Genomic DNA, 23,354 nt, shown 5'->3' on the forward strand with positions numbered 1-23,354 from the left:
ACGTGTGGGCTGACAGGCCGACTGACCTTGGAGGATTAAGTATCTTCAAGCAATACCTTTTACACGACTCCCACCAAGGTCTTGTGCTACCAATGAAACACTCGACTTTCAAGAACTAACGTCAAAACAGGAAGTTTAGTGGAGATTCTACGCAGGGTCAGCGGACAAACCCCAAGCAACAACACCCATGGAGTTTATTTTTCGAGAATTATACGATTTATCCACGGTCACGGTCAAGGGCGAAAAAACTTGCAGGCAAAAACTACATGGAAGATTCATGTGTTTCCATGCGGGCCCTTGAAACTCCAAACTAAATAATTAGTAGCCCGTGAAGCTAAAACGAACGCAATCCCAAAAACATACATCGAACTCAGCTGACAACTGACAAGTCACAAAAGTAGTTTGATTGACAGATGACGATGGCGTTGCTTCATATCAAAACATGCTGTCAGTCATGAGTGATATTAATAGAGATAATGCCTGTATATTAAGACTTAAAAATCCATTTAAACAGCCACTTCCATAACTACGGTAGAGAAGAGGAAGCATTTCAACAAGAATACTCCAGGGCAGGAGAAGAGAAGACCCGGCACTGAAATCAAAACGAAGCTGAATCTAAATTCAAGTAAGCGAAATTTTCTTCAGTTTCAGTTTTATTGCAGAATACGAGCAAGCCCCGCCAAGAACGCGCGAGAAGGAAAAGTGAAGCTTTTTCTTCCGCTCATTTTCATTTGCTTTTATTGTACCTTACTCGCAAAAATTGAGAGCCATGAAATTAAGTCGTCTATGAACTTTCAGACATCGAGGAACAAGCGTTCGCCCTATTATCCTTTATAATAAATCTTACACATAAACAGATCAACGGTCGCACAAGAAGAGAGATTCGACGAGTTTCCACGCTCTGCGCTTCGATCCCCGCTTGAATTCACAGTCCCCTCGCTTAGTTGATAAAATATTCAAATACATAACAAGCGTGCATTTCGATGCAACAACTAAAGATCGTTTCACGTGGAGGGATCAAGCTCTAAAATGTAAAACTAAAAAGCCAACAAAGCGTTTTTCCTCATCAGACATAACTGGTGATAAATTTATATCTGTAAGCAACTTTTCAGCCCAGTTAAAAAATTGCAGAGTTATGGCGGCGCCTGATAAGATATATAAGATATATATATATTCATCTCTAACTGTTACTGTTTCGGCCTTCTCGGCCTCATCAGGGCAGTGCTGATTCTAGGATGGAGGAGAAGCCATATCGTCACCCCAAACTATCTCACACTTGTGGTACCGTCTAAGCCATGCCAGAGTGCTAAAACTAGTGAACATTCATCTCGTGATTTTTAGCCGCTTGGGAAGTTTAAGTAATGGGAAAACTGTTTGGGTAAATGTCTGTTTGTCCAGTACAGATAATTAGTGGCCTAGATAATTAAGTTCCCGAGCAAGTTTCAGATGTTTACACCATACTTTCTGGCCGCCATATTGGTGGACGAAGTTAACATTATTGTTGTTAAAAACAAAAAAACAACAAAAAAATGAATGTATAATAGTACAATCAATGATGATTGAACTTTATTCTACATCCTATTGACGACATAGCAGGTGTCCATTCTACCAAAAATGCTAACACCAACGAGTTTCCAAAAAAAAAATCCAAAAATCGCATCAGATGTGATCATCATCTTTGATAAGGAAACGCTCCACCAGCAAATCTTGGGGCTGCAGACAGGAACGTGTCAGCGAGTCGGTTGAAGTTAATTTTTATGTTAATTAGAACACGCACAAAACGTCTCACAATTAGACTTTCACAAAAATTAATGCTTCCTTAGAATTAAAAACAGCAGCTGCAAAAGCAGCTGTAAACATACCGAACTTTTTTCGTGCCCATTGAGATGTGTTTTACAACATGATCGCGAGAACTCAATGCTACAAGATAAGCTTGTCATTCAATCATTTAAGTAATTGAAAACAAGAGAAGACTTTCATGTTAGATGACTAGAGAGGGATATCTTACCCAAATGTGTTAACTTAAACGCTGTCCAAACCTTTTCACGTTTTGTATATGACGAATTTTGAAGCTATTGCTTATCATGGGGAAGGAGTACATTTTTGGGATTTGGTTTTTGAGCAGCAGAGTAAGACAAAACGAAACTGGCAAGTAGGAACTGTTCCTCCCGGATAAATTTTCTGAGAAGATTTTTAACTTCCAGAATTATAACTCTTGCGCCATAGCAAATTGTAACTGCCACACAACTACGGACGAGCAAAACTTTGGCTATGTACCAAGCTCAAAGATAAATAAGAATGACCGCTGCAACGACAGTTTAAAGCACCACAATGCAACTTCTGCAAACTATTAAGAACTCATTTCTACTTTAATATACATAAAACTACTTTAGCACTTGTCCGAGTACTTTTAAGTAAGAGATATGGAGAGACGCAGGACAGGGTATTGTTTTTACTAGTATTTAAAAGTTTCTCAATGACATCGCCTTTGAAAAACAACTTAAATAAAACATTATGGATGACACGCGGCAGAAAGATGCTAATCAGCAGAATGAAAATTACACTGTATTATGAATATCAAAACAGTCCGGCTTATTAATAATTGGCCAATCCATAAGACGGCTTTTAAGAACAACTTTAGGTAAAGAAGGGTGCTTTACAATCAATCATCTACAAATGGCTCCATATTCATCACAAGACGACGCTTATCATGGCAGTGCTCAAACCACTTGTTTTGACAGTGCAGGGGCGGCGGGGCTTTTTATACACGCTAGAAAACTTGCAATGTTTTTCTACAGAAGGCGACGCAAAGTAACCCAGTGCGTCTTCGTAACACTTGTGGTACATTATAGAGCACAGGAGAGACGTCTAAAACGTTTTCGTGTCATACCACGAAGTCAGTCATCCTTCTTAGTGTTCTTGATCTTTATATTCCTAGAAAGCATACCGTGTTCTTATGTCTTCTAACTTCTTTGACACCTGCCAAGCAAACAAGTCAGTTAATAAGGTAGAAAAGAATAACAATTCATGTGCAGGTTGCTTGGTAAAAAAACAACCGGCTTCTTTCACGAGATAAGAAACCCACATCGTTCAGTCAGTACACTATTTGAGAAAAGAACTTAATAACAACATAATTCTGACTTTACCTCGGCTGGTGTGCGATCAAGTTCTTCTGCAATGCTGCGCCGCTTGGAAGAATCCAGCGAATTAAAATATTCACAGAGATCGCCATCAATTACGCTCTGAAATACAAACATGGAAGAAAATAATAACCTCCTACCAATATAAAGCAAACATCGCTCTACTTCTGCTGTTGAACTAGTCGACATCGAGGAATCACAAGCCGGTAAACTGAATGCACTGAAAACAACCCAATTCACCTCCTCCACGCTCTGAGATTCGAAGAAACAGGAACGACGATACGTGGTAACAAGTAGAGATCGTAAGACTGTTTTTATTTAATTCTATGATCGCATAGCTTGCAATGGGTAATAAATCATAGATGACAAGGCTACAGGTGAAACGAGAAAAGTAGTTTTTTTTTCCTTCCCTTTTACCTCCCAGTTCACCTACCGCTCACTAGCTACCTTCTATCCCCTCATAAAAAACAATAATTTATTCTCTTCAGATTTTGCATTTATGGACCACTCTCACAATATAAGTCTTGCACAACATAGTTATTTTTTTCTGGAAAAGCATCTGACCTTGACTGGCATGTAGTAAGATCTGTACGACAAATGATCTCTGCCGCAGAGAGACGGTTGTTCTGCACGCAAATGCATCTCAAGGTGCTGGAAAAAGTCAATGTCCTGAAAAAGAAACCAAGACGGCGCTCAGACGAAACAAAAGTGACTTAAACGTAATAATCATTCTCAACATCAGCTTGAAGCCGTATCCTCCGAAGGGTAGGAGGTAAGTTGCGATTTCTTGCAACGTAGAAATTACCAAAAGAAACGTCATTAAAATTCGATGACCACAGTACAAAGCAACAATAGCTAAGATTGGGAAACATTGGGACACCCGAAAGGCGATCTTGGAGAATTGATCGGTGTAAAGTGGAAAGCCAACTTGGTTAAAGTAAATAAATAAAAAGGTGTTTTTAAGTTGAAGAACCGAGAAAAGAAAAGTTCAAGTCCCCATGAAATAATTTAGTCCCCAAAGTGAAATTACTGAAGATGCGCAATCATTAACACAAATCTACAGCCACTATTCAGTTACTACATGACTGCTCACTACAGGTTTCACTCTGTAAAGCTGTAATTTCAAGTTTAAACGAGGAAGCATTAGGAGATCTTTACCTCTCTTGATGTAAACGGCACTAGCATTCCAATACCTCCTGACAGGGTGGTGTAGACTAGAGACTCTGACCCTCCAGGGATGAGCGTCGCTTTCTGCAGAGACAGGACTGTTTCACCCACGTGGTAATTACACAACGTCTCCACCTGTGGAAGGAAACAGTGGTATCACTCCAGAAAATACCGAGATTATCGCACAAAATGACATAGTTTGACTGGGTATTGTTGAGATAAAAAGTAATCTCATTGTGAAGTTACTGCATTTTTGACGAAAAAAAAAAGCGAAATTATCTATTGCATTAGGGCTAAGAAAAGCCTCGCAATGGTGAGAACTAGCCGACGGAACTATAAAAAGGAACAAACAAACAGAAAGACAAATTTTTCATGTAAAGAAAATTGGTCTTACCTTTTGAGGAGCGCCATTTAGAAGTCCCCTATCCCAAAATGCCTTTGTGCCTGTAGGGTCTTCGTCAATCTCATCAGTTGTGTTGGCCGTTAGGCGAACCTTATGAAATAGCAAAAAACGGAAACACTAAGTGTATTTTAACTACACTAGATACACGCAAACATTATACAGTTTGACGATATACTTCCTGGGGAAAGTGATAAACTAAGGCCACAGTAGTACAGAGGCCATATCAACCGGACGTCTGTAAAGCTGACTCTATGGAGGGAAAATCTAGCATGTGGATGTCTCCACTAAGTTTCTTACCACCAAAAACATAAACTCTTACAACCACTTGTCAACCGCAACAAATCCTTTTTTTTATTTTATGATCACGATGACGATGACGATGAAAATCATGTAAGTGATATACTCACCACAAAGACATTACCAAACTTATCTGCACCCGCCACTGTATCGTAGTCCACGTAGCTGCTGCAGGTTAACCATCTGAAAAGACAATAAATTTCGTATCAGTCTACTAGTGCTTATTAGTTATGACTATTATAAATTGAACGTCAGTAGTCTATTGTGAATCCGTGAATTTGATTGGCCTCATTGTCGTTTTCTATCCCCTGATAGAAAACAGCTGTACACGTAATTTTTTCCACATGCGTCAGTGCACGTCGCGCACAATCATAGCGCGCAGTTTTTGAAACTCTTTGAATTGCCTGATGCAACACAATAAAACAGAACATTTTTATGCCATAACACTAGGGCAAATTTATACCAAAACAATTAGGCCACCCGCCCTCGTTTTTTACAAGCGATAGCCTAGTGTTGACTATCTGCTCGCAGAAAACTTGGGAACGTAGTCTAATTATTAATAAGACTGACAGTGGTCTATTGTAAGACTTCTCTTGAGAATTCCACATGGTTGTTTTTTAAACGGATGTGTTATTAACTTGCCGTAATACCCGCCACATTTCATAACACAGTTAAGGGGTCTCGTATAAAAAGCTTTATTGTGTTTGCTCCATTTCTAGGCTTTCCTGGAACATGTAAAAATGATTCACCAAGGAAATTGCAAACTTGTAGTTACAAGACGTACAAACAGAGCCGGAAAAACATGAAAGCTTCCAACAGCCGAGGACTTAAACGCATTACTCAGAACTCTACTGCCGCAAAGAATACGCAGAGGTGTGCATTCAAAATTAGCCCACAAAAAGAAACTCATTTGACTGTCTAAAAGCCTTTTCCTTTTCTGACAAGGAAATTATGGCAGTTACAGAACACTGCCATTAACTAAACGCAAGAAACAATTCGTCAGAACGGTAATGGATAACTAGCTAAAAAAAACATTTGTTCTATGCCACTGAACGTTCTCTGTATTCGATAAACTGAGTTCTAATACATGACGACTCGCAGTCGTCGTTAAAAAGGGAAAAGAAAAGGCACTCGACTATTTAGCGAAAACGATCCAAGAACTGACTATTGCAGTTGATTATAATTGAAACATAAAATAAAGTGAAATAAGTGGTACCATCTGGAGTGAACTTAAGTGCTTTATCGTACGAACATTAACTCTCCAGGCCCCTGGTGAGATTTACCGTCGAAAAGATGAAAAAATCTATTTTGTCCCTGTGCGGTTTTGTGGCGGTTTAACTCCATTAAAAAAAAGTGAAAATGGAAATTCTACTTTTGTTGACTTGAGGGAGCAAATGCATGTAAATTGCTTTAGGTTTGAGGCACGGAAATTTGAAAGATTTTACGCAAACAATGGAGTTTCCTTAGATGTCTGGTCAAGAGTTGAAACACTGCTTTTTGAAAACTAAACGTCTCACAAAACAAACACGCGGTAAATGAAAAAAACACCTGGGAAGTGCTTGTCGCAAGATGAAACAAGGATAGCAGATACGTCCTACAGGAAGACAAAATACAAAGGAGAAAATAAACAGTTTCTCCTGGAGGTAAAACGAATATTTAAAATATACGTAATTTTATTCTAACTTTACAAGCCCTGTATGGACTCAAGCCTTTATTTTTGGGTCAATTCCTTCAAAAACTCAGTTCGGATATTTTGTGTCCCGAGAGTCACTTCAAACGGATGATTAATTTAATTTTGATGTTATGTCGCGTTGCTAACTTACCAATTAACCACATACATTGGAGAAATGTCCTTACTGGCTAACTTGTGCACTCCCTGGAGTGAGTAATTGCAATTCGCAGTTGGTTGAACGTCTTGCAACGCTCAAAGTAATATAACTCTCGGCAGGATCTGTTTAAAACTTCACAAAAAAAGGCAGATCTTCTAGATGCGCAGAAACGGAACGGAATAATATGTGACTTCGTATATATAGTTCCAAATACCGATGACACACGCAAGGGTAATAGGATACAAACAAGGTGAGAGGGCATTTTGAATGTTACATATTTCGCCTGAAATTTCAAACGAGAATCGAATTTTGAAAATAACTCATCTTTCGAGCTTGTTACTACAACTACAGCGTCATTTTGTTACGTTAAATTAAAAGTTTTAAATTAAAACACATTTCTTCATCGCGTTGAAACACGAAATCTACGATACAAATGACTCTTATTACCCTAAGCTTCGATAGGTTTAACATTGAATATATGGCAGTTTTAAAAATACCGCAAACAAATCCCGTTTAAAATACCTTTCGAGACTGTTAGACAAGGACCAAGAAAATATATCACACTGTAGCTTAAACTAGCAGTATTTATTTTCTTAAAGAGAAACAAAAGCAACCTTTTTGGACGTCACAGCACCTGTTCTTGCCAAAGTTATTAACGTGGAGTTCCATGTAAACATCGCCAAAAGTGAAATGAAATTTTAAAATTTAATCGGCGATAAAATTACGATATGTGTCATGATCAGCAAGAAAATAAAGGAAATAATTCATCCGGCTTCGCCTGACAACATAATGCAACAAAGAGGATAAAACTGAAGCCTTCTTTTCAAACAAAGGTGAACTGGTGCGCGCACATACAATTGTCACAGAATTATGTTTAAGTCGTTTCCAACCTCTGAATGCAAATTCTCCCAGCTGATTCCTATAAGTTTATTTCACTGTGTTTTGTGAGATTTTTGTGTTCATAAGACAATATCCCCGAGATACAATTTCATTAGTCTAGGAATCTGTCTGTTCGAAAATAAATTTATACTGTTAGGTAAAATACGATAAGGATTCAAAAAGTAAAGACTGAAATTATCCTCGAATCGTAAAGACAACAAATACTGGCGATTTAAAAACAGAGCGGAAACTTCACAGGTGATCGAGGGACAAACGATAAAACTATACAACAAAAATGTTCGTTCAGAAAAAAAAAAACACTTTCCATAACTGTCAATTCTTCGTTGAAATATGACAGTCAGGCTACCATAAGATTTCGGAAAGGTCTACACATTTCTACAAGCGTCAATCGCTGACCTTAAAAAGAAAAATTCTTACTTGGACCAATTTTGAAATTTAATGTGTTTAGTAAAAACGTAGCGGGAACTGGAATGAAAGGTTTTCCTCCCTTTGCAAACAAGAAGCTAATGGAAAGAAAGCAAATTTTGTCAAGTGATTTCGATTATCTCGCATTATCTCGAAATGAACGCAACTTCCAAGAATAGCATTAATTTCGAGTAAAAAGAAGACATTATTTTTTGGCTCCAGGCAAAACGCGGCGAATCAGAAAGCTAGTACAAAAAATAAATCAATCATATTTGTTTAAATTCAAATCATTAATGAGTTCTTAAGAACATTTACAAGGCACAAAACCCGCAATGTGGTTGGTAGCCAAAACAAAGCTAAAAGTTGCATGACCTGTTCCCAAGAAACAGGATATTAGAACAAGAAAACAAATTTGACTCATAATTTCCACCGCACAAATGCGTATGCAAAAAGCCAGTGTTGCTCTCCATGACAATTTTATAGAAGACAGGTCTGTCCGTTTGAACTGACATACGAATATCGACAAATACGAGAACGATGCCAAGCTAAAAAAAAAAAAAGGTTGCAATGAAAATTCGTTATTTAGCAGGAAGGTTGTTCCCTGAACACACTTAGAACATTTAATTTAGCCTAGTGTTTACTCATGACAAATAAACCCTCTGATCTGTCTTAAGTAGCGATTCTATCAGGAGATAATAAAACAATTCAGGCTAATAGATTTGGTGTAACGACAATGCTTGGGGTGGCTAGCTTTCAGCAGGTTCCACACAAAAATATCACCATAATCGAATTATTCGTTAGCGCAAATCGCTTGCTGATTCAAACCTCACAGGATTTGTAGACATGCTTTTTTACATATACCACTGTCAAGAACAGCAGCGCTTGACAAATGACTAATTTAACTAGGAAATGAAATATTCATGATTACCAAAGGCTTTTTTGGACCTTTTCAATAGATCGATCCCAAAAAGATATCAAACTTTAATGCACGTAGACCAATATATAATACCATAACTCAGGAAGGAAAAAATTATCTCCTATATTGAAACGGAACTGGTGTTGGCGAGATAACCCCACGTTCCATTGTTATTCTGTTTTTAACATTATTATCAAAAATCTATACGTATTTGGCACAGAAAGTACTGTCTGGAGTCAAAATGAGTCACGGCGATGAATGAAATTTGATCAGCGCCTCAAAAGAACTGTCAACAAGCTTTGACAAGGTAAACACTGTTTTTAATTTTTTTGCATGGAAAAAATTGCCAACGAAGTGATTAGCGCCTATGCAAAATAAGGCTAAAATAACAAAGCTTGCACAGTGGGAAACTTGTACAGTATCAAACAACATGCATTTTACACAGACCGTCAGGTTCTAGCAAGTTCAGCATAATATTTGACGTCTTTATGTTCTTACGTTAACAGGGCATAAATCATTTCAAGCATCTCGCGAGATCACAGAAAAAAGCCGCTACTGAACGCAGCTGTCCACGCTAGACGATCTGACAGTGAAGAAACTGAAATTATTAAAATGGAGAACTTGAACGCTACCGGAAATTTAACGAAAAACGACGGAAACCATTCGAATGAAATGGAACCAGAGGAGTTACTGCACCAAACACAAGCCGGAAAGGCAATTATCGTGTTCTTAGCATTGCAAGGCGTCCTGATAATCTGTGCGAATTCCCTAGTGTTCCAGTTGTTTGCCAGCACCCGTTATTTACGAACAAAGACAAACTACTGTTTAGTAAGCCTGGCGGTGAGTGACTTTATGGCGGGGAGTGTTTCTCTGCCATTAGTGCTTGTTTGTTCCGCGACTCTTTCCCGGCCCGTTTGCACCAGTATGGATCTGTTTCACCGCTTCCAATCGATTTCAACAATCCTCCACCTGCTGGTTGCCACATGCGAACGCTATTTTAAGATTAAGAGACCGTTTAAGTATAACATCCTGGTGACAAAGCAGCGAGTGGTGATTCTGTTAGCCGGTGTGTGGATCTTCTCTTTAAGCGCTTCGTTTGTTCAGCTTACTTGGATTACAGGAAACCTGGACGATGAAACGCTGACTGAGTTCGATTCCGGCTACACTGCTTTCTGTTTAGTTGCACTAGCTTTCATACCGTTTTTCGTCATTGCTTGTATCGATGGCCACATCTTTTACTTCATCCATAAGGAAAAGAAAATGCGACGCGCGTTAACTCAAGGAACAGTGCTTCAGAAACAGGAAAGGCAGAAGAGGAAACAAAATGATTGCAAAGCGCTGATAATTTACGCGGTTATGGCCGTCACGTTTGTGCTTGGATGGTTCCCATACTTCATAATCTCCTTACTATCAGATTTAAGTTTCGACATGCATGTTCCTTTTACCGTGGAAATAATCTTACTGTTTTTGAAATTAAGCACAGCGCTAATCAACCCACTGCTATACACATTTTTTAAGACGGACTTTCGAAAAGCACTTCAGGCCATGCTAGAAAGAGATAACAGTTCAGATGGAAGCAACGAATTAATAACCACGACAGTTTAATTAAATAACACAAATCAAACACTGCTACGAGGAACGGAAACAAGCAAACTTTTTGAGCCGTTCAATTATTCCATTTTTTGTTAACAAGATTAATACAGTTTTTGGTTTATACATTGTTCCCTGATTATAACAAATTAAGATCTCGCATAATCCTAGTGTTAACACTGCTGATCTCCAACAGATGGTAACGAATAGCAGTTGTGAAATTCTAAGTTTCAAAGAATAAATTAAACATGGTTTCTGTTACCTGACAGAGTTATGGTGTGGCTTGTACAATCCTGTTGGTCTCTATCAATCCAATTATGATGGAAACATCTTACTCACATTTAGATCTTTTTTCATATTCACATTATAGCAAACCATCGTTTTATAAAGACTCTCTTTGAGCGGAAAGTAATTTTGTTTCTGCATCCAAATTGATGTTTACGTCAATTACAAACCTTGTTTCAAAACATGATATATTGATCACGAGCCGCACAGCCTAGGAACGCCTCAACTCTTTTGTCTTGCATATACGCGATATTCGTTTTATTCAAGTTTGGAAAATGAACGATAAGGTGCTCAAAAGAACCATATCTCTACCTTCAACATGAGTGGCAAAGATCAAGATTAAAATAGGATATTTTCTCATAATCAATAACAAAAAGAGGTTTCTTCACTGGCAGAGTATCACTACATTGTTTCTTGAAAAATTTAACACTCAAGACAGATGGAACTTGCATTAAAAAACACGATACATCTACTGTTGTTAGTAGCTTCTCCTTGCTCGAAGAAATTAACCTATACACTTCTTATAGTAAGGAAAACTGTGAAATTTATCTCCCTCTGTACGAGCATTTAGGCAAGGCCTTTTTCAACAAACGAATATTTAACCACAGACTAAACTGCAACACCAGCTGTTGCCCCAACTGTGCAAGATACATTTAGTTGAATCAACAAAAAGACAAAGGAATTACCTTGGATTCACGTCATCTGCGAATATAACCAAATGGTTTTCTCTCGCCTTGTACTTGACGAAGTGAAACGACTCTTGAATGTCACTCACAACAATACGAGTTCCCATTGTATTGAGACCCATGATAAAGTTGGGCAGTTTCTGCAGGAAAAAAACACGAAGACTGAAACTACTACTTTTAAATGGCTTTACCAAAGATTTTCCGAAAGTAATTTCGGAAAATAAAACCTCCCCCTTAAACTGCGCGCCTCTTCATCTGTAAATATCCTTAAGAACGCTTTGTACAAACATTTTAAATTAAGTCAGCTCAAGAATAAGATTTTTACTCCTTTTTTAAATAATAATTTTTAGATTGCGATATTTTAGTGATAATCTTTGATTATTGTCTATAGTAGATTTTTAACTTTTAGTACATTTAAGAGGGCACAAATTTATTAGTTGATAAACTATTACGTGTCACCCTCGATAAATAAAGTTTTGATTTGATTTGATCTGTTTGCTTTTGCGTCCACTAAGCTCTAAAATTGGTTCACAAAACCTGTAAAACGTACTGTAGGAAAAGATTTTGTCTGGCAATCGGAATAGAGTCAGATGCCATCGTGATTTGGCTTGTGGCACTATTTTTCCCGCGCTTTTTCTATTCGGTTCGTTAAACTTACTGTCGGGGGTAGTGACTGGTCAATGCCTTACACGTTTGACCCAGGTCTTACTGTGAGACCAATTCAGCTCTACGTACAGCTTTAATTAATGGCGTCACCCTTTTTCAAAGACCAGATTGACGTTCAGATTAACCGGATTCCACTATAATGGCTGGGCAACGTGATGGAAAACCGCTGTAAGGTCTCGTCCACACTACACAGGAGGAGCACTATAATGTAAAGCCGGCGTTTTCAAATTCCTCCAGTTTGAAGAGCGTTTTCGAAAAGCCCCGTTTTCGTGACGGATTAGTGTGGACGGTAGGCCCAACCGTAGAAATAAAGCGGCATTTTCAAATTTCTCCGGCGAAGTGTGGACGGGGCCTCAGCCTGAGATTATGATTAATAAACAAAACGGAGTCTGAACACTTTCATCACAAAGTACCTTGTTTTCACATTTACGAAGAAGCTTCTTCTTGCCGAGGTCATAGATTCTTAACAGCCTACCAACACCAGCTAAAAGACGGCCCTGAAATTATATAATCAAGAAATATTCAGTTATCTCACGCAATAAATCATGGTCCCCAAGGTCAACGGTAATAGAAGAACTTGCCGAGGTCTGAAATGATAATCCTTCACTCTGACTAAACGAAAACCATTCAATAACTCAGATGAAACGTTACGCAAATGCTATCTCTGCCACATCTTGATTACAAAAAAAAAAAACGTGCAATGACTATAAGGGGCTACATTCAACAGTGTTGGGTATCATTTGGTCCCCGAGCCTGGTGCTGACAGAAGTAACCACCACTGAACACATGGGTGTTTTTGGACTTCACGACAATTTTCGACTGGATATCTGAACAACCGGCTAATGCCTTCAAAGGCAGACAGTGCGATCGACTGGATAGCTGGAAATGCAGAAACCAGAGAAAACCAGAGCCTTCATCAAGGCGAAATTTGCCAACAAGTGTGACTGACATGCTGCCGGTATAAAAAACAATCAAAACTACCAACCTGAAATGGAGCGAGCGCTCCTGGGATATCATCGACCTCCGTCTGAAAAAACAACAACAACAACGAGTCTGAAAACAACAACTCTCAAACGATTAACTAGTAAATAGAGACATGTTTATTGTTACTGCTTTCCATTCAGGAGTCTCGGAGAGCAGTTTGTCTAAGTTGCTGAAGAGAGTATTTTAAAACGAGTGCTGACCTTGTGGACAAATTCCAGTTTGTATCCTCCATCAATAAGCTCAGCTATCTTGTACGTATGAATGAAGCCTCCTGCGCATGACCGTGGGTTCAATGTCAAATCCTTGGCTGTGCCGACTAACGCGTACGTTTCATCAGGCCGACACGTGAAATTACACACGCATACACTATGAAATAACAAACAGAAACTTAATTCTGCTAGTCTATTAACGAAGCCTACTGAGACATCTACAGATTTCTGTAAGACAAAGGCGATACCTGATGAAATGAAAAGGACTACAAACAGGTTTACATACAGTAATCACATGAGCTTCTTTCAACACTTAAGGATTTATCGAAACGATTCTACACGACACAAACCTGACAGCAGATTCGTTCTGTTCCAGCCGCACCTCGTCAATTGTTTCACCCTGGAAATAAACATTGACGCCTTAATAAATGAGCCAGAAACGGGAAAGGGAGTGAGGGAAGAAGACCATGAGAACTCCGAAGAGAAGCGGGCATTTTTCAGGGGCAGAGAACATGCAGCGAGAATAAGACTTTCTTTCATGAAAGGCACCTAACTGTACACTTAAGACGTTCGTTAAAACGTAGATAGGGTACATGCAGCAGCAAACGTGTGTAACTTGTATCATTTCAGCGGAATCTACTGCCTGCCGATGACCTTTCCAAAGAACCAGTCACGCTACCTCATAAAGACAGTTTTTTTTTGTTCGTCTAGTGTGATCGTCCGGGTGAGGGTAGTTCTGAAAAGAACTGTTGTTGGTGACTGACGTTTCGACAACCTGAGCGGAAGTCATCTTCAGAGTCAAGTGAATAGTGTTTGTCAGTCGATGTTGTTGTAAACCCCTGGTTCGTTAAAGCTGATTGGTCAGTTTAGCCTCCATGGTATTTGGGCGTAAGACTGGTGATAGCCAATAGTCATTAGTCCAGTCTAGTAAGTTTCGACTCGTATATTGCTAGTCAAATAAAGTTGTTCTGTTTGAGGTCATCTGTAAGGTGCATTTAGTGGCATTCTATTCTCAGCGGTATTGCTAGAGCGTGGTTGGAGTATTTACCTTGATGGGGTCCAACATTCTCAGAATGGAGGCCCACATTCCAGGTCCGGCTTTAGCAGCGCCGAACTGCTGCTCGGCCAGATCCTCATTAAGAAACTCGGCCGCCATTTGTGCTGCAAGCTCCTTCTCATCATCACCGGCTGCTTCCACCATTTCCTGACGAGCAGAACGAAGCATGAATGATCAAAATGTAACTTCTCTTCCAATTATCAACTCAAGGTCAAGAAGGAAGGTTAGGAGAGTTACGAAACTGATACTATATATTACGAAATTCTCCTAACTGCAACTGTTTCACATGTATAGGTACCCCTGTTTAAATGAGAATTTATCCCAGACTCAATAAACCAAATAGTTCAATATAGCGATGTTCTAACCAATAACTACAATACGTGTTACAAAGCGTGTTACGTAAGGTAAAACATTTGTGGCAAGGCAGCGACAACATTGTCTGAGTTACACACCTCGGCGATTTGCTGTTTCTTTTCTTCCTTGACTTTATCAGTGAATGCATTGTGATCGCTTTCTATGATGACTAAGTTGTTACTCTGGGGGTGGATGACAAATTTCCGAGGTGTGTACTGTAGAGAAGTGGCCACTTGATTAAACACCGCACCCAACTTTTCCAGCGCTAAAATCCTTTGAAAGAAAAACAACAGAATACATTATTTCGCCAGTTATTCCTCAAAAAATTGTTCGCAAGACAGAAAACGTCCCTAACCAAATTTCTAAAAAAATGTAGTTTAGGAACCTGCACAAAATAATACAAAGGAGTTTCAATGGTGTAAAAGTTTGTTTGCAAACTTTCCAATGTATAGAGATGTATGGAGACGCTTTTTCAAGTTCAGCTAATTGTCCATATTGCAGCCATCATTCTCCATTGTTTGTCATCCTCACTTCCAAACGGGGAGGGTGGGGGGGGGGGGGGGGAGGGCGGCGGTCATTTGTTAACCACTGTTCTACAAAGTTAAACAAGTACTATGTTGACGAGGTATGTTTTGAGCTTTTGAAACAAGTTAACACACTTACAATCACATTGATCACATCATTTACACATCCAACTTCTACTGCTTTATAGTTCCCGTCTACATAGATTAAGAACATTTGAAGAACACTCCACACTAATCTTCAAAGTACATAAGCTGAATTGTGGGAGGCGCGGTAGGCTAATTTTCAGTGCGCTTGAATCCGAATCGAGAGGTCTGGATTTGAGCCCTGGACGGATCACCGTGTTGTGTTTTAGGGCAAGACACTTTTACCTTCACAGTGCCTCTCTCCCATGTTAATGGGTACCGGCGGATTGTTGGGGCAACCTAACAGAGTAGTAGAGAGTAACCCTGCGATGGACTAGCATCCCATCCAGGTGGGAAATATTAATACTCCTAGCCGCTTCATGCAACAGAAACCGGAGACAAGGACCAAGAACTATGAGCCAGTTGGGCATAAGAGGCTTTACTATTTATACGCCGTGTACGAGGCTCACCTCAGCGTGTTAGCAGAGATAGCTACAATTCCTTCAGGACACTGTTCAGAGGAGAAGCTGGAGGCGTATTCCAGCGTCTCGTAAGACAGTGGAGTAAGGTGGAAGCGAGACTGGTACGAGTAGCTCAGCCATGAACGACTTGACATGGCAAGAACCTACAGAATACAACCAATATATCAAGCACAACAAATAGTGACCCAGTGACCGACAAGGGTCAACATTTTGACATTGACCGACAAGCACAACATTTAAATATACGGCAGAAACGTGAAGGGGATAACGATGTACAAACGTTTTCCCCATGTTCCTATTGGAGTTATAGTGGAGAGCTTAAGTAAACCACGACGGCAACGGCAACGAGAACGTCACCAAACCAAAGGTTTAATGAGCAAAACAATAGCTGTGCGCGTGCGTTATAAATCTTTGTACATTTCTTTGCAGTCCTCTGCAAAATGACAACGTGAAATTTTGGAGAAAACGAACGACGGCGGCAAATTTTTCGTCTATTTATTTAGAAATGAACGCTGGCATTACATATTTAGCTTCAGCAAGTTATGAGACCAACTGACGTTCTGAACAGATGTAGACAACTGCGAAATTCGAAGGTAAAATATAAACTAATCTTTTATCAGGCGTTGTCCTCGAGGTCGCTTTCTCTAGTAGCCCAAGTCGGAATTCAGTACAATTTACTCTTAGGAAAATTGAAATTTTTGCGTTTAAGTCGACGTTGTTAGCAGGGACACTCACCGCATCAGATCCGTGCATTCGAACTTTAAACAACTTGACAGCTTTAGAACCCAGGTATCTAAACAATAACAACAATACGATGTGTATGAATTAGTTTGCCTGACCAGCTCATCACATTTGAGCTTTACTTTTGCGATTACATTTGAGCTTTTAATATACTCAGCCAAAATGACGCAGAATTTACATAAAATGGAGCTCACACTGTACAGCTGTAGGCTGATTCTTATCCCCACAGAAAACAAATGCATGAAATTTGGAAATGTCGGTTAAGCCATTTCAATCTCCCCCTTAACTTAAAACATACATTGTACAAGTTCCTTCACGTGTAAATGTAATTGTTTCTCTTCAAAGGTTTTGCTCTTCTAACAGAGCTTTCGAACTTAGGTAATAATAGAAGTAGGTTTTTGAACTGGCTAATGAAACACTTCCCTAACGTTTATGTTGGAGAAAGAATTTCTAGTCCCCGTCCGAAGAATGCGCAAGCGAAGAAAATGTATCAGGCTTTGTAGAGGGAGAACAACCAACGGAACGTTATGAAACGGAAAAATTTGTTTTAAGTCCAAAACTGCTTTACAACGATACCTTAACCATTATCCTACCTTGTTCTGGTATCAGACAGATCTCCAGTCACTAAATCTAAAACTGTTCTAAGAAGCACGCCATTCTGCAAAACAAGAAAGATCACATTAGCATAACAACAACACAGTTACCTCGACACTTTAAAGACAAGCAAAACAATAAAAGAACATACCGACAATCCAATGTTAAGAAACAATCCTCCTAGTCGCCCAGATTCGCTTTCCAAGCCTCCCATAGCCATCTCCACGATACACAGTGACTCGGGCGTTGCGGGTAAGGCCTGCATACTGAGAGGCTGCAGACAGTCCTGCGGGTCAAGGGATATGACCCGTACTGTATTGTCGCTCAGACCAATGGCCAGAAACCTGGAGCGTTGTTCACCCGCGGGCACCGTCCCGAGGGCCATGCACTGTACATCTGAGGACATTTCTTTTCGTTCTGTATACTCGTTAAGTTGACCGGACTGAAACAAATAACATTTCAAAAATGGCTATGTTGGAACGCGTGGAGAGATAACGTACTGTTTTCGCTAACAGTAAGAGTGAACGCTGAGTAATTAAAAGAAAACCATTCACTTCCTTTCTATCGCTTCACTCCTGTGATTTTCTCCTTACAAACTGAATATGTTCCAATATTTTTTATCCTACTATTGGTTTCGTCAGAGGCAATAACAAGTAACCTTGTATTTCACGACAAGTAGAGTTTAAGGCATTTAAAGGACTGAAATTAGCACCAGAAAATAGAGTACATGGAGCCTCAAAACACGCTTACAAGAAATTAGGAAATAAGGCCTATGGTAAAACGTTAGGAGCACACTGCCGCTGATATAAATGATTGAAATGTTACTTCACTTACCGGGTCCATCTCAAAGTAGACAATTTCACCTCCAGTTAATGCAATGACAACCTGAAAGGTAAATAAACCACAGAATTATTGCAAAACAATCATTTAAGAAAAAAAAAATTCCGCCTTTACAAGACAATTCAATGCTTAGGTCAGGGCAAAGGTCGATGGTTTTTTGCTGCTGATCATGTTCTTCTCTTTTACTTTTGTTGTTATAATGTGACTAAGTGTAATTTATTAACTGTAATTAATGTACAGTATTTATAAATATTTTAATGTGAGGCGAGGTGACCTCTTGAAACCATCAGGCTTTTAGTTGAGGCCACCTCGTACGTAAGAATACGGTTACATAAATAGTGCAACAGTGTGCGGCTTTGCCAGTGCAGTAATTATTTTACTAAAAACTCTAGCAGGAAAACTTGACAATGAAGTGATTGTAACAGGAAGGGAATTCCAGATCTTTGGACCTTGGTAAAGATTGTGAATATTTTTAGATTAGTCCGGTAATGATGCACGCAATAATTATTGGCTGTTCTGGTGCTATAGCCATGAATTTGACTGTCTGTAAAAAACAAGTTGAAAAACAATGGAGGAAACAGGTTATTATGATAATAGTACATAAATTTAGCTATTTGAAACGTGTTGATTTGATAAATGTCTCAAATTCCTACTTTGGAGAATAAAGGAGCAGAATGTGCTCTATAATCTGAATTGGTAATAGCTCGCACAGCCCATTTTTGCAAACAGTAAATTCTATTTGAGTTAGTAACGTATGTAGACGACCATGTAGAGTTAAATAAAAATGAATTTACCAGAAATAAGGCTAAGTTACACTCTAGCCAATGGCGGCAAGCGGCACTTCAGGTAGGTCCTTGGGGTCTCATACAGGGTTTGTCAGGCCTTACAGAGCTTATGTGTTTTCTGTTCCAGTTATGCAAAGACGCGCTGTTGTCTCGAGTGTATAGTGCGCTCCCTCAGCTGGTTGTGGTACAGTGTAAGAATGCGAGTTGGTACATATAAGTGTGACGGTGGAACTGGGGGGTTGCCACTCTCAGGGTTGTCATAGATACCTGCGTGCTCTGCTCGATGCTCGTATCACGCCTGGCGCCACCCTCCCTTAAGAACCTTTCCCAAACTCATCATTAACATTTAGAGGTGAGTCTAACGACAGAGCACTCCTGTACACCTTGTTACAACAATCCCTGCCTAACTCACCTGTCTCTCGTTCACTGCACATTTCACAATAGTTTTCTTTCCTGGTGTTTTCCATTCATTCACACGCTTGTCAGCTCTGATGTGTCGGATACCGTCTGTATAAACCTGTCAAAATAATGGTACCACGTGCGTTCAAGGTCTTGTAAACTAATTATTTTACTCCAAAGGCATCTAAAAGCAGATAACAAGATATGTTTTACAATGTATATTATCTGAAGAATGAACTATTCCGCACTCATTAGTCGATAGCTGTGCTCCATGGCAGTTTTGACCGTGAAAAATGATGTCCACTTGTGAACTACACTGCAACGCAACTGTCCGGAAAACCTTTTTCTCTTGTAACAACCTCACGTGTCATGATTTCGTATTGAATGCGCTCTCACCATTAATGTCCCGGTAATTTAGTTGACTACAATTTTCTGTTGTCTACATTCTTGCACCCCAAAAAATCATGCTGTGGATGAAAATAACGCAGCAGTGTCTCTGTACTCGCTACACTCGTGGTTCCAATCTAAATTTGATTCTTATGATATCATTTCTATGCGTTGATAGCTGTTGTGAATTCCATAAGTACAGTGTGCATTGTACCTGTAGCAGAGCCTCCTCTCCTAGCTGTGAACAGGACAGTGTGGGAGTGGTGCCGAGGAAACCACTATCAGTGACTTCTTCAACTGTTTCACCAATGGACAAAACCAGAGTGGCGTTTATGAAAGACACCACGATATAAGAATCGAACTCGTCTGTAAAGAGAGTGCAGAAAAAATTTCAGAAAAAAGCACTTTGAGATCAGACTGAGAGACGTAACTATGCAACAAATTACAGTAGTTGTAACAGAATTATGTTTACAGTTTCCAGTTTCCAGTTTCCAGTCATTGGTAAAATTTGTCCTGCTTATTTCTTCACAAAAACATACCTTGTGAATGTGTTTTCACGGTCCAAACAGCATTGGGATTACCTGGTAGCTCTGACACGGCCATTTCAGAAACCTAAAGGATTAGAAATATACTGTAAAATACCCACAAGTATAGAGAAGCATGCCAAATGTACATGAACACGAATTGTATGACTGTCCAATTTTATGTGCACACTGGCTTTCAGTCTTACGTGCATAGGTGACATCTTTCGACCAACTTTCGACTTGCCATTTCTTGACATGCTACATATGAACATGTATGTAAATGGCTGAAAGATTATTTAACTGCACGTATTTAACTGGCAATATTTCCAGTTATTTGAGGAAGAAATGACAAATAAATGATAATTACTGACCTCAAATGGCTGAAGAAGATTGTGTGCATGTTTCCTGATTTACGGGATAATTCAAATGATTTTAGTGTGGTCAATCGGCTCTCAACAGTGACTTCCAGTAGTATTGGGCAGCTGCCACTTTTAGTATTCGAAAAATGCAAACATTCAAAACAGTTGATTATCTCTGACAGAATGACTGCTTAACACTCTGATATTCTGATGATCTCTCATGACTAAAAGTTGAGTTCGACCGTAGGGAAGTCCATTGTGCTTTTGTGTAGGCTGGGTTACATAGCATGTCGAAAGATGTCACCTATGTGTGTAACACTGAAAGCGGGCATAATTTTGTCATAAACAAACTATTAAAGGTTGAGAGGTCTGTTTCATAGCATTTCAAAAGTGAAAAAAACCTACACTATACATATCTTAATTTGAGTTTGTGTCTTACCTCCAGACCATGCCTCAAGACCCTCATGGATGAACGGGGACCCCTGCCACAGGCAGCAAACAACTGAGGGGTGTCTTCGTTAGCCAAGTCAGCAATCTGAAGGGGAAAAAATTACAACTCAGCGAAAGAACTACTGCAAGGTTTACAAGTTAACATACAGGATTTTCCTGATACCTGACATACAAAGTACACTGAGACATGCTAACATGGGGAACAAAATCCCAGTATAGGGGAATCTTGACAAAGTATGGTACCTTAAGCAATTCTGATTCACATTGTCCTACTGGAAATAGGAAGGCAAACTAAAATCTACAGGGGATGCATTGGTCTGATATTTAAAGCCCTGGACTACAGATCAGCGATTCACATTGCAAGCAACTAGATTGTCAGGACATTATTTTATCCCCACAGTTGCCCTTCTCACCCAGGAGAATAGATGGAAAAATGGAAAACTGTTATTCACACCAGGGAAACCCGGCTAAGCTATTACAGTGTGGGACGCCTTGACCTGAGTGCTGACCAAATGTCCATGTAGAGATCGTGATCTTTAAAGACCATAGAAGCCTAAGTACTCTATCCCGTACTTACCTGGGACTTACTATAGCTCATGCAATATGAAAATCAGTACCTGGCAGGACATTATAGGAGCCAAGCTCTCCATCTCATCCACAAGTACCAAATTTTTAAGGCCTCTAGGAGTAAAGAAGAAAGTTGTCCCCTCCTCCAGCTCCATTGCACTGGAGAACTCTGGCTCATCGTCATCATCACCAAGATGAGCAATCTGATACAAGTAGCTGAAATAAAGAATGAAAGGAATTTATCAACACCACAAAGTACAAGTCACTCACAAATGCAGCGCTTACAAGTGCAGTGTCATTGTACAGTGTAAGTACTGATAGAAGCATTCTCATCTTAGATGTAACAGGGTACATAAGGTCCCTTTTCAGAGTCACCACAAGTACATTGTCCATGGTGCACATGTACCTAATTCCTTGTAAGGGTTAACCCTTACATGTTATTTTCTAGACAAGATATCTATGATATGTTAAAAGCTTGATCAAACCTTTTTAATGAACTTACCATGTATGTTCATTCTTTTACTAAATTAACTTGCATGCAGAACATTATTCTTACTTATCTTTGTAATTTATATCTGACAAATTAATGGATGAATCTTAGAACTTAGTAGTTGTTGAACACAAGTTGTTGTACACAAAGGTACATGACATACAATGTACACTGTACTTACTGGTTTCCAAATTCCGAGGCACAGAAGAGGAAACCTGTCTTCAGCACACACATGGCAGCAGCAACAGGAACAGTGTCAAAATACTTCATGCGCAGTTCTGTTACCTGCAGAAGTAAACAAAGCACATTTAAGCTAATTACATGTGATATGTACATTGTGTACTGTTAAACCTTATCTACATGCAAGATGAACACAATCAGCCTTAGTTATCAATTGAAGGTATGTACCTGCTACCTGTCAACAGTTTCACAGTAAGGTTAACTAAAATTTTCAGATTTTCAAAACTATACTTAATAAACGGTACATGATGCCTAGCTTTTTGCCAGATGGGTGTCCAGGCGTCCTGTGGACATCCACCTTTTAAAATAATTGTTTAATTACTTTTTGCCTGTTGTTTTATAAATTGTTCGTTTGAGCCGACCCCATTGCACATTTTGGATGCCCACTGTCAAAATCCTGGCTTAAATCCTGTATGATACACTTTGCCACTTGTGATCTTTGCGAGGTTGAGTTCTTTAATTCAACCAGGGACCTGAAATGAAATCCACTTAATATTCTCCAGGTGGTAAAAATACATTCATATGTACATGTACCTACATGTACTTGCAATCTACCTAGCAATCAGAAACCTGCAGAACTGCTATAAATTCAACCACTCTCATACTCACCATGTCTTCATCAACTTCCATGGTAACTTTAAAAATGTCGCCTTGTTCCGTTTGTACTAAGAAGAAGAACATGGACTAGAGAAGAAAACCAGTTTAAATTTATATGATCATGATAAACAGTAAAAGTCAGCCCCCTTAAGAGCTACTGCACACTAAACACAGTTAATCATTTATTTTTTACAAATTTATAAGCAGTGTGGTTAACATAATTATAGTAAAAACAGCTATCACTCAATTGAAAGACAAAGACATTTTAAAATCATTATGATCATAATTATGCATAACATGTAATATGTAAATTATTCAGTCAGGTAATTGTTGAACATGTATATAATGCACCTTTACAAATAAA

The 23,354-nt window shown here is 39.2% G+C and overlaps 2 protein-coding genes across 4 annotated transcripts in view; one reads left to right on the top strand and one right to left on the bottom strand.

The window, feature by feature from the left end:
* Positions 1 to 11,604, top strand: LOC145465988 (histamine H2 receptor-like). 3 transcript variants are annotated; one of them, XM_081449775.1, is made up of 2 exons: positions 1 to 625; positions 9,564 to 11,604. In XM_081449775.1, exon 2 carries the CDS (start codon positions 9,670 to 9,672, stop codon positions 10,660 to 10,662), a length of 993 nt encoding a protein of 330 aa, XP_081305901.1. In that variant the 5' UTR covers positions 1 to 625; positions 9,564 to 9,669; the 3' UTR covers positions 10,663 to 11,604. The 3 variants fall into 3 exon arrangements, 2 of the variants coding, with proteins under 2 accessions (XP_081305901.1, XP_081305902.1); XM_081449776.1 differs by lacking the exon at positions 1 to 625 and adding an exon at positions 5,202 to 7,086; XR_014041758.1 differs by lacking the exon at positions 1 to 625 and having other exon boundaries at positions 7,094 to 11,470; positions 11,504 to 11,604.
* Positions 2,345 to 23,354, bottom strand: part of LOC145465959 (splicing factor 3B subunit 3-like) — a 26,967-nt gene continuing 5,957 nt past the window's right edge. Inside the window, exons 8-32 of the mRNA XM_081449729.1 lie at positions 23,003 to 23,077; positions 22,335 to 22,438; positions 21,714 to 21,879; positions 21,086 to 21,181; positions 20,303 to 20,375; positions 19,978 to 20,129; positions 19,390 to 19,494; positions 18,187 to 18,237; positions 17,504 to 17,794; positions 17,352 to 17,416; positions 16,753 to 16,810; positions 16,006 to 16,160; positions 14,987 to 15,161; positions 14,526 to 14,681; positions 13,828 to 13,877; positions 13,469 to 13,634; positions 13,270 to 13,311; positions 12,698 to 12,781; positions 11,619 to 11,758; positions 5,118 to 5,190; positions 4,702 to 4,800; positions 4,299 to 4,442; positions 3,705 to 3,809; positions 3,147 to 3,242; positions 2,345 to 2,979 (exon numbers count right to left, since the gene is read on the bottom strand). Coding sequence (XP_081305855.1) covers positions 2,935 to 2,979; positions 3,147 to 3,242; positions 3,705 to 3,809; positions 4,299 to 4,442; positions 4,702 to 4,800; positions 5,118 to 5,190; positions 11,619 to 11,758; positions 12,698 to 12,781; positions 13,270 to 13,311; positions 13,469 to 13,634; positions 13,828 to 13,877; positions 14,526 to 14,681; positions 14,987 to 15,161; positions 16,006 to 16,160; positions 16,753 to 16,810; positions 17,352 to 17,416; positions 17,504 to 17,794; positions 18,187 to 18,237; positions 19,390 to 19,494; positions 19,978 to 20,129; positions 20,303 to 20,375; positions 21,086 to 21,181; positions 21,714 to 21,879; positions 22,335 to 22,438; positions 23,003 to 23,077 — 2,766 coding nt within the window. The 3' untranslated portion in view covers positions 2,345 to 2,934. The remainder of the gene's footprint in view (positions 2,980 to 3,146; positions 3,243 to 3,704; positions 3,810 to 4,298; positions 4,443 to 4,701; positions 4,801 to 5,117; positions 5,191 to 11,618; positions 11,759 to 12,697; positions 12,782 to 13,269; positions 13,312 to 13,468; positions 13,635 to 13,827; positions 13,878 to 14,525; positions 14,682 to 14,986; positions 15,162 to 16,005; positions 16,161 to 16,752; positions 16,811 to 17,351; positions 17,417 to 17,503; positions 17,795 to 18,186; positions 18,238 to 19,389; positions 19,495 to 19,977; positions 20,130 to 20,302; positions 20,376 to 21,085; positions 21,182 to 21,713; positions 21,880 to 22,334; positions 22,439 to 23,002; positions 23,078 to 23,354) is intronic.

This window comes from Orbicella franksi, chromosome 13 (genome assembly GCF_964199315.1).
Source record: "Orbicella franksi chromosome 13, jaOrbFran1.1, whole genome shotgun sequence".
NCBI lineage: Eukaryota > Metazoa > Cnidaria > Anthozoa > Scleractinia > Merulinidae > Orbicella > Orbicella franksi.

What these genes read in the sequence shown, in the direction of transcription:
- LOC145465988 (XM_081449775.1), top strand. Translation starts at nt 9,670, where the DNA reads ATGGAGAACTTGAACGCTACCGGAAATTTAACGAAAAACGACGGAAAC.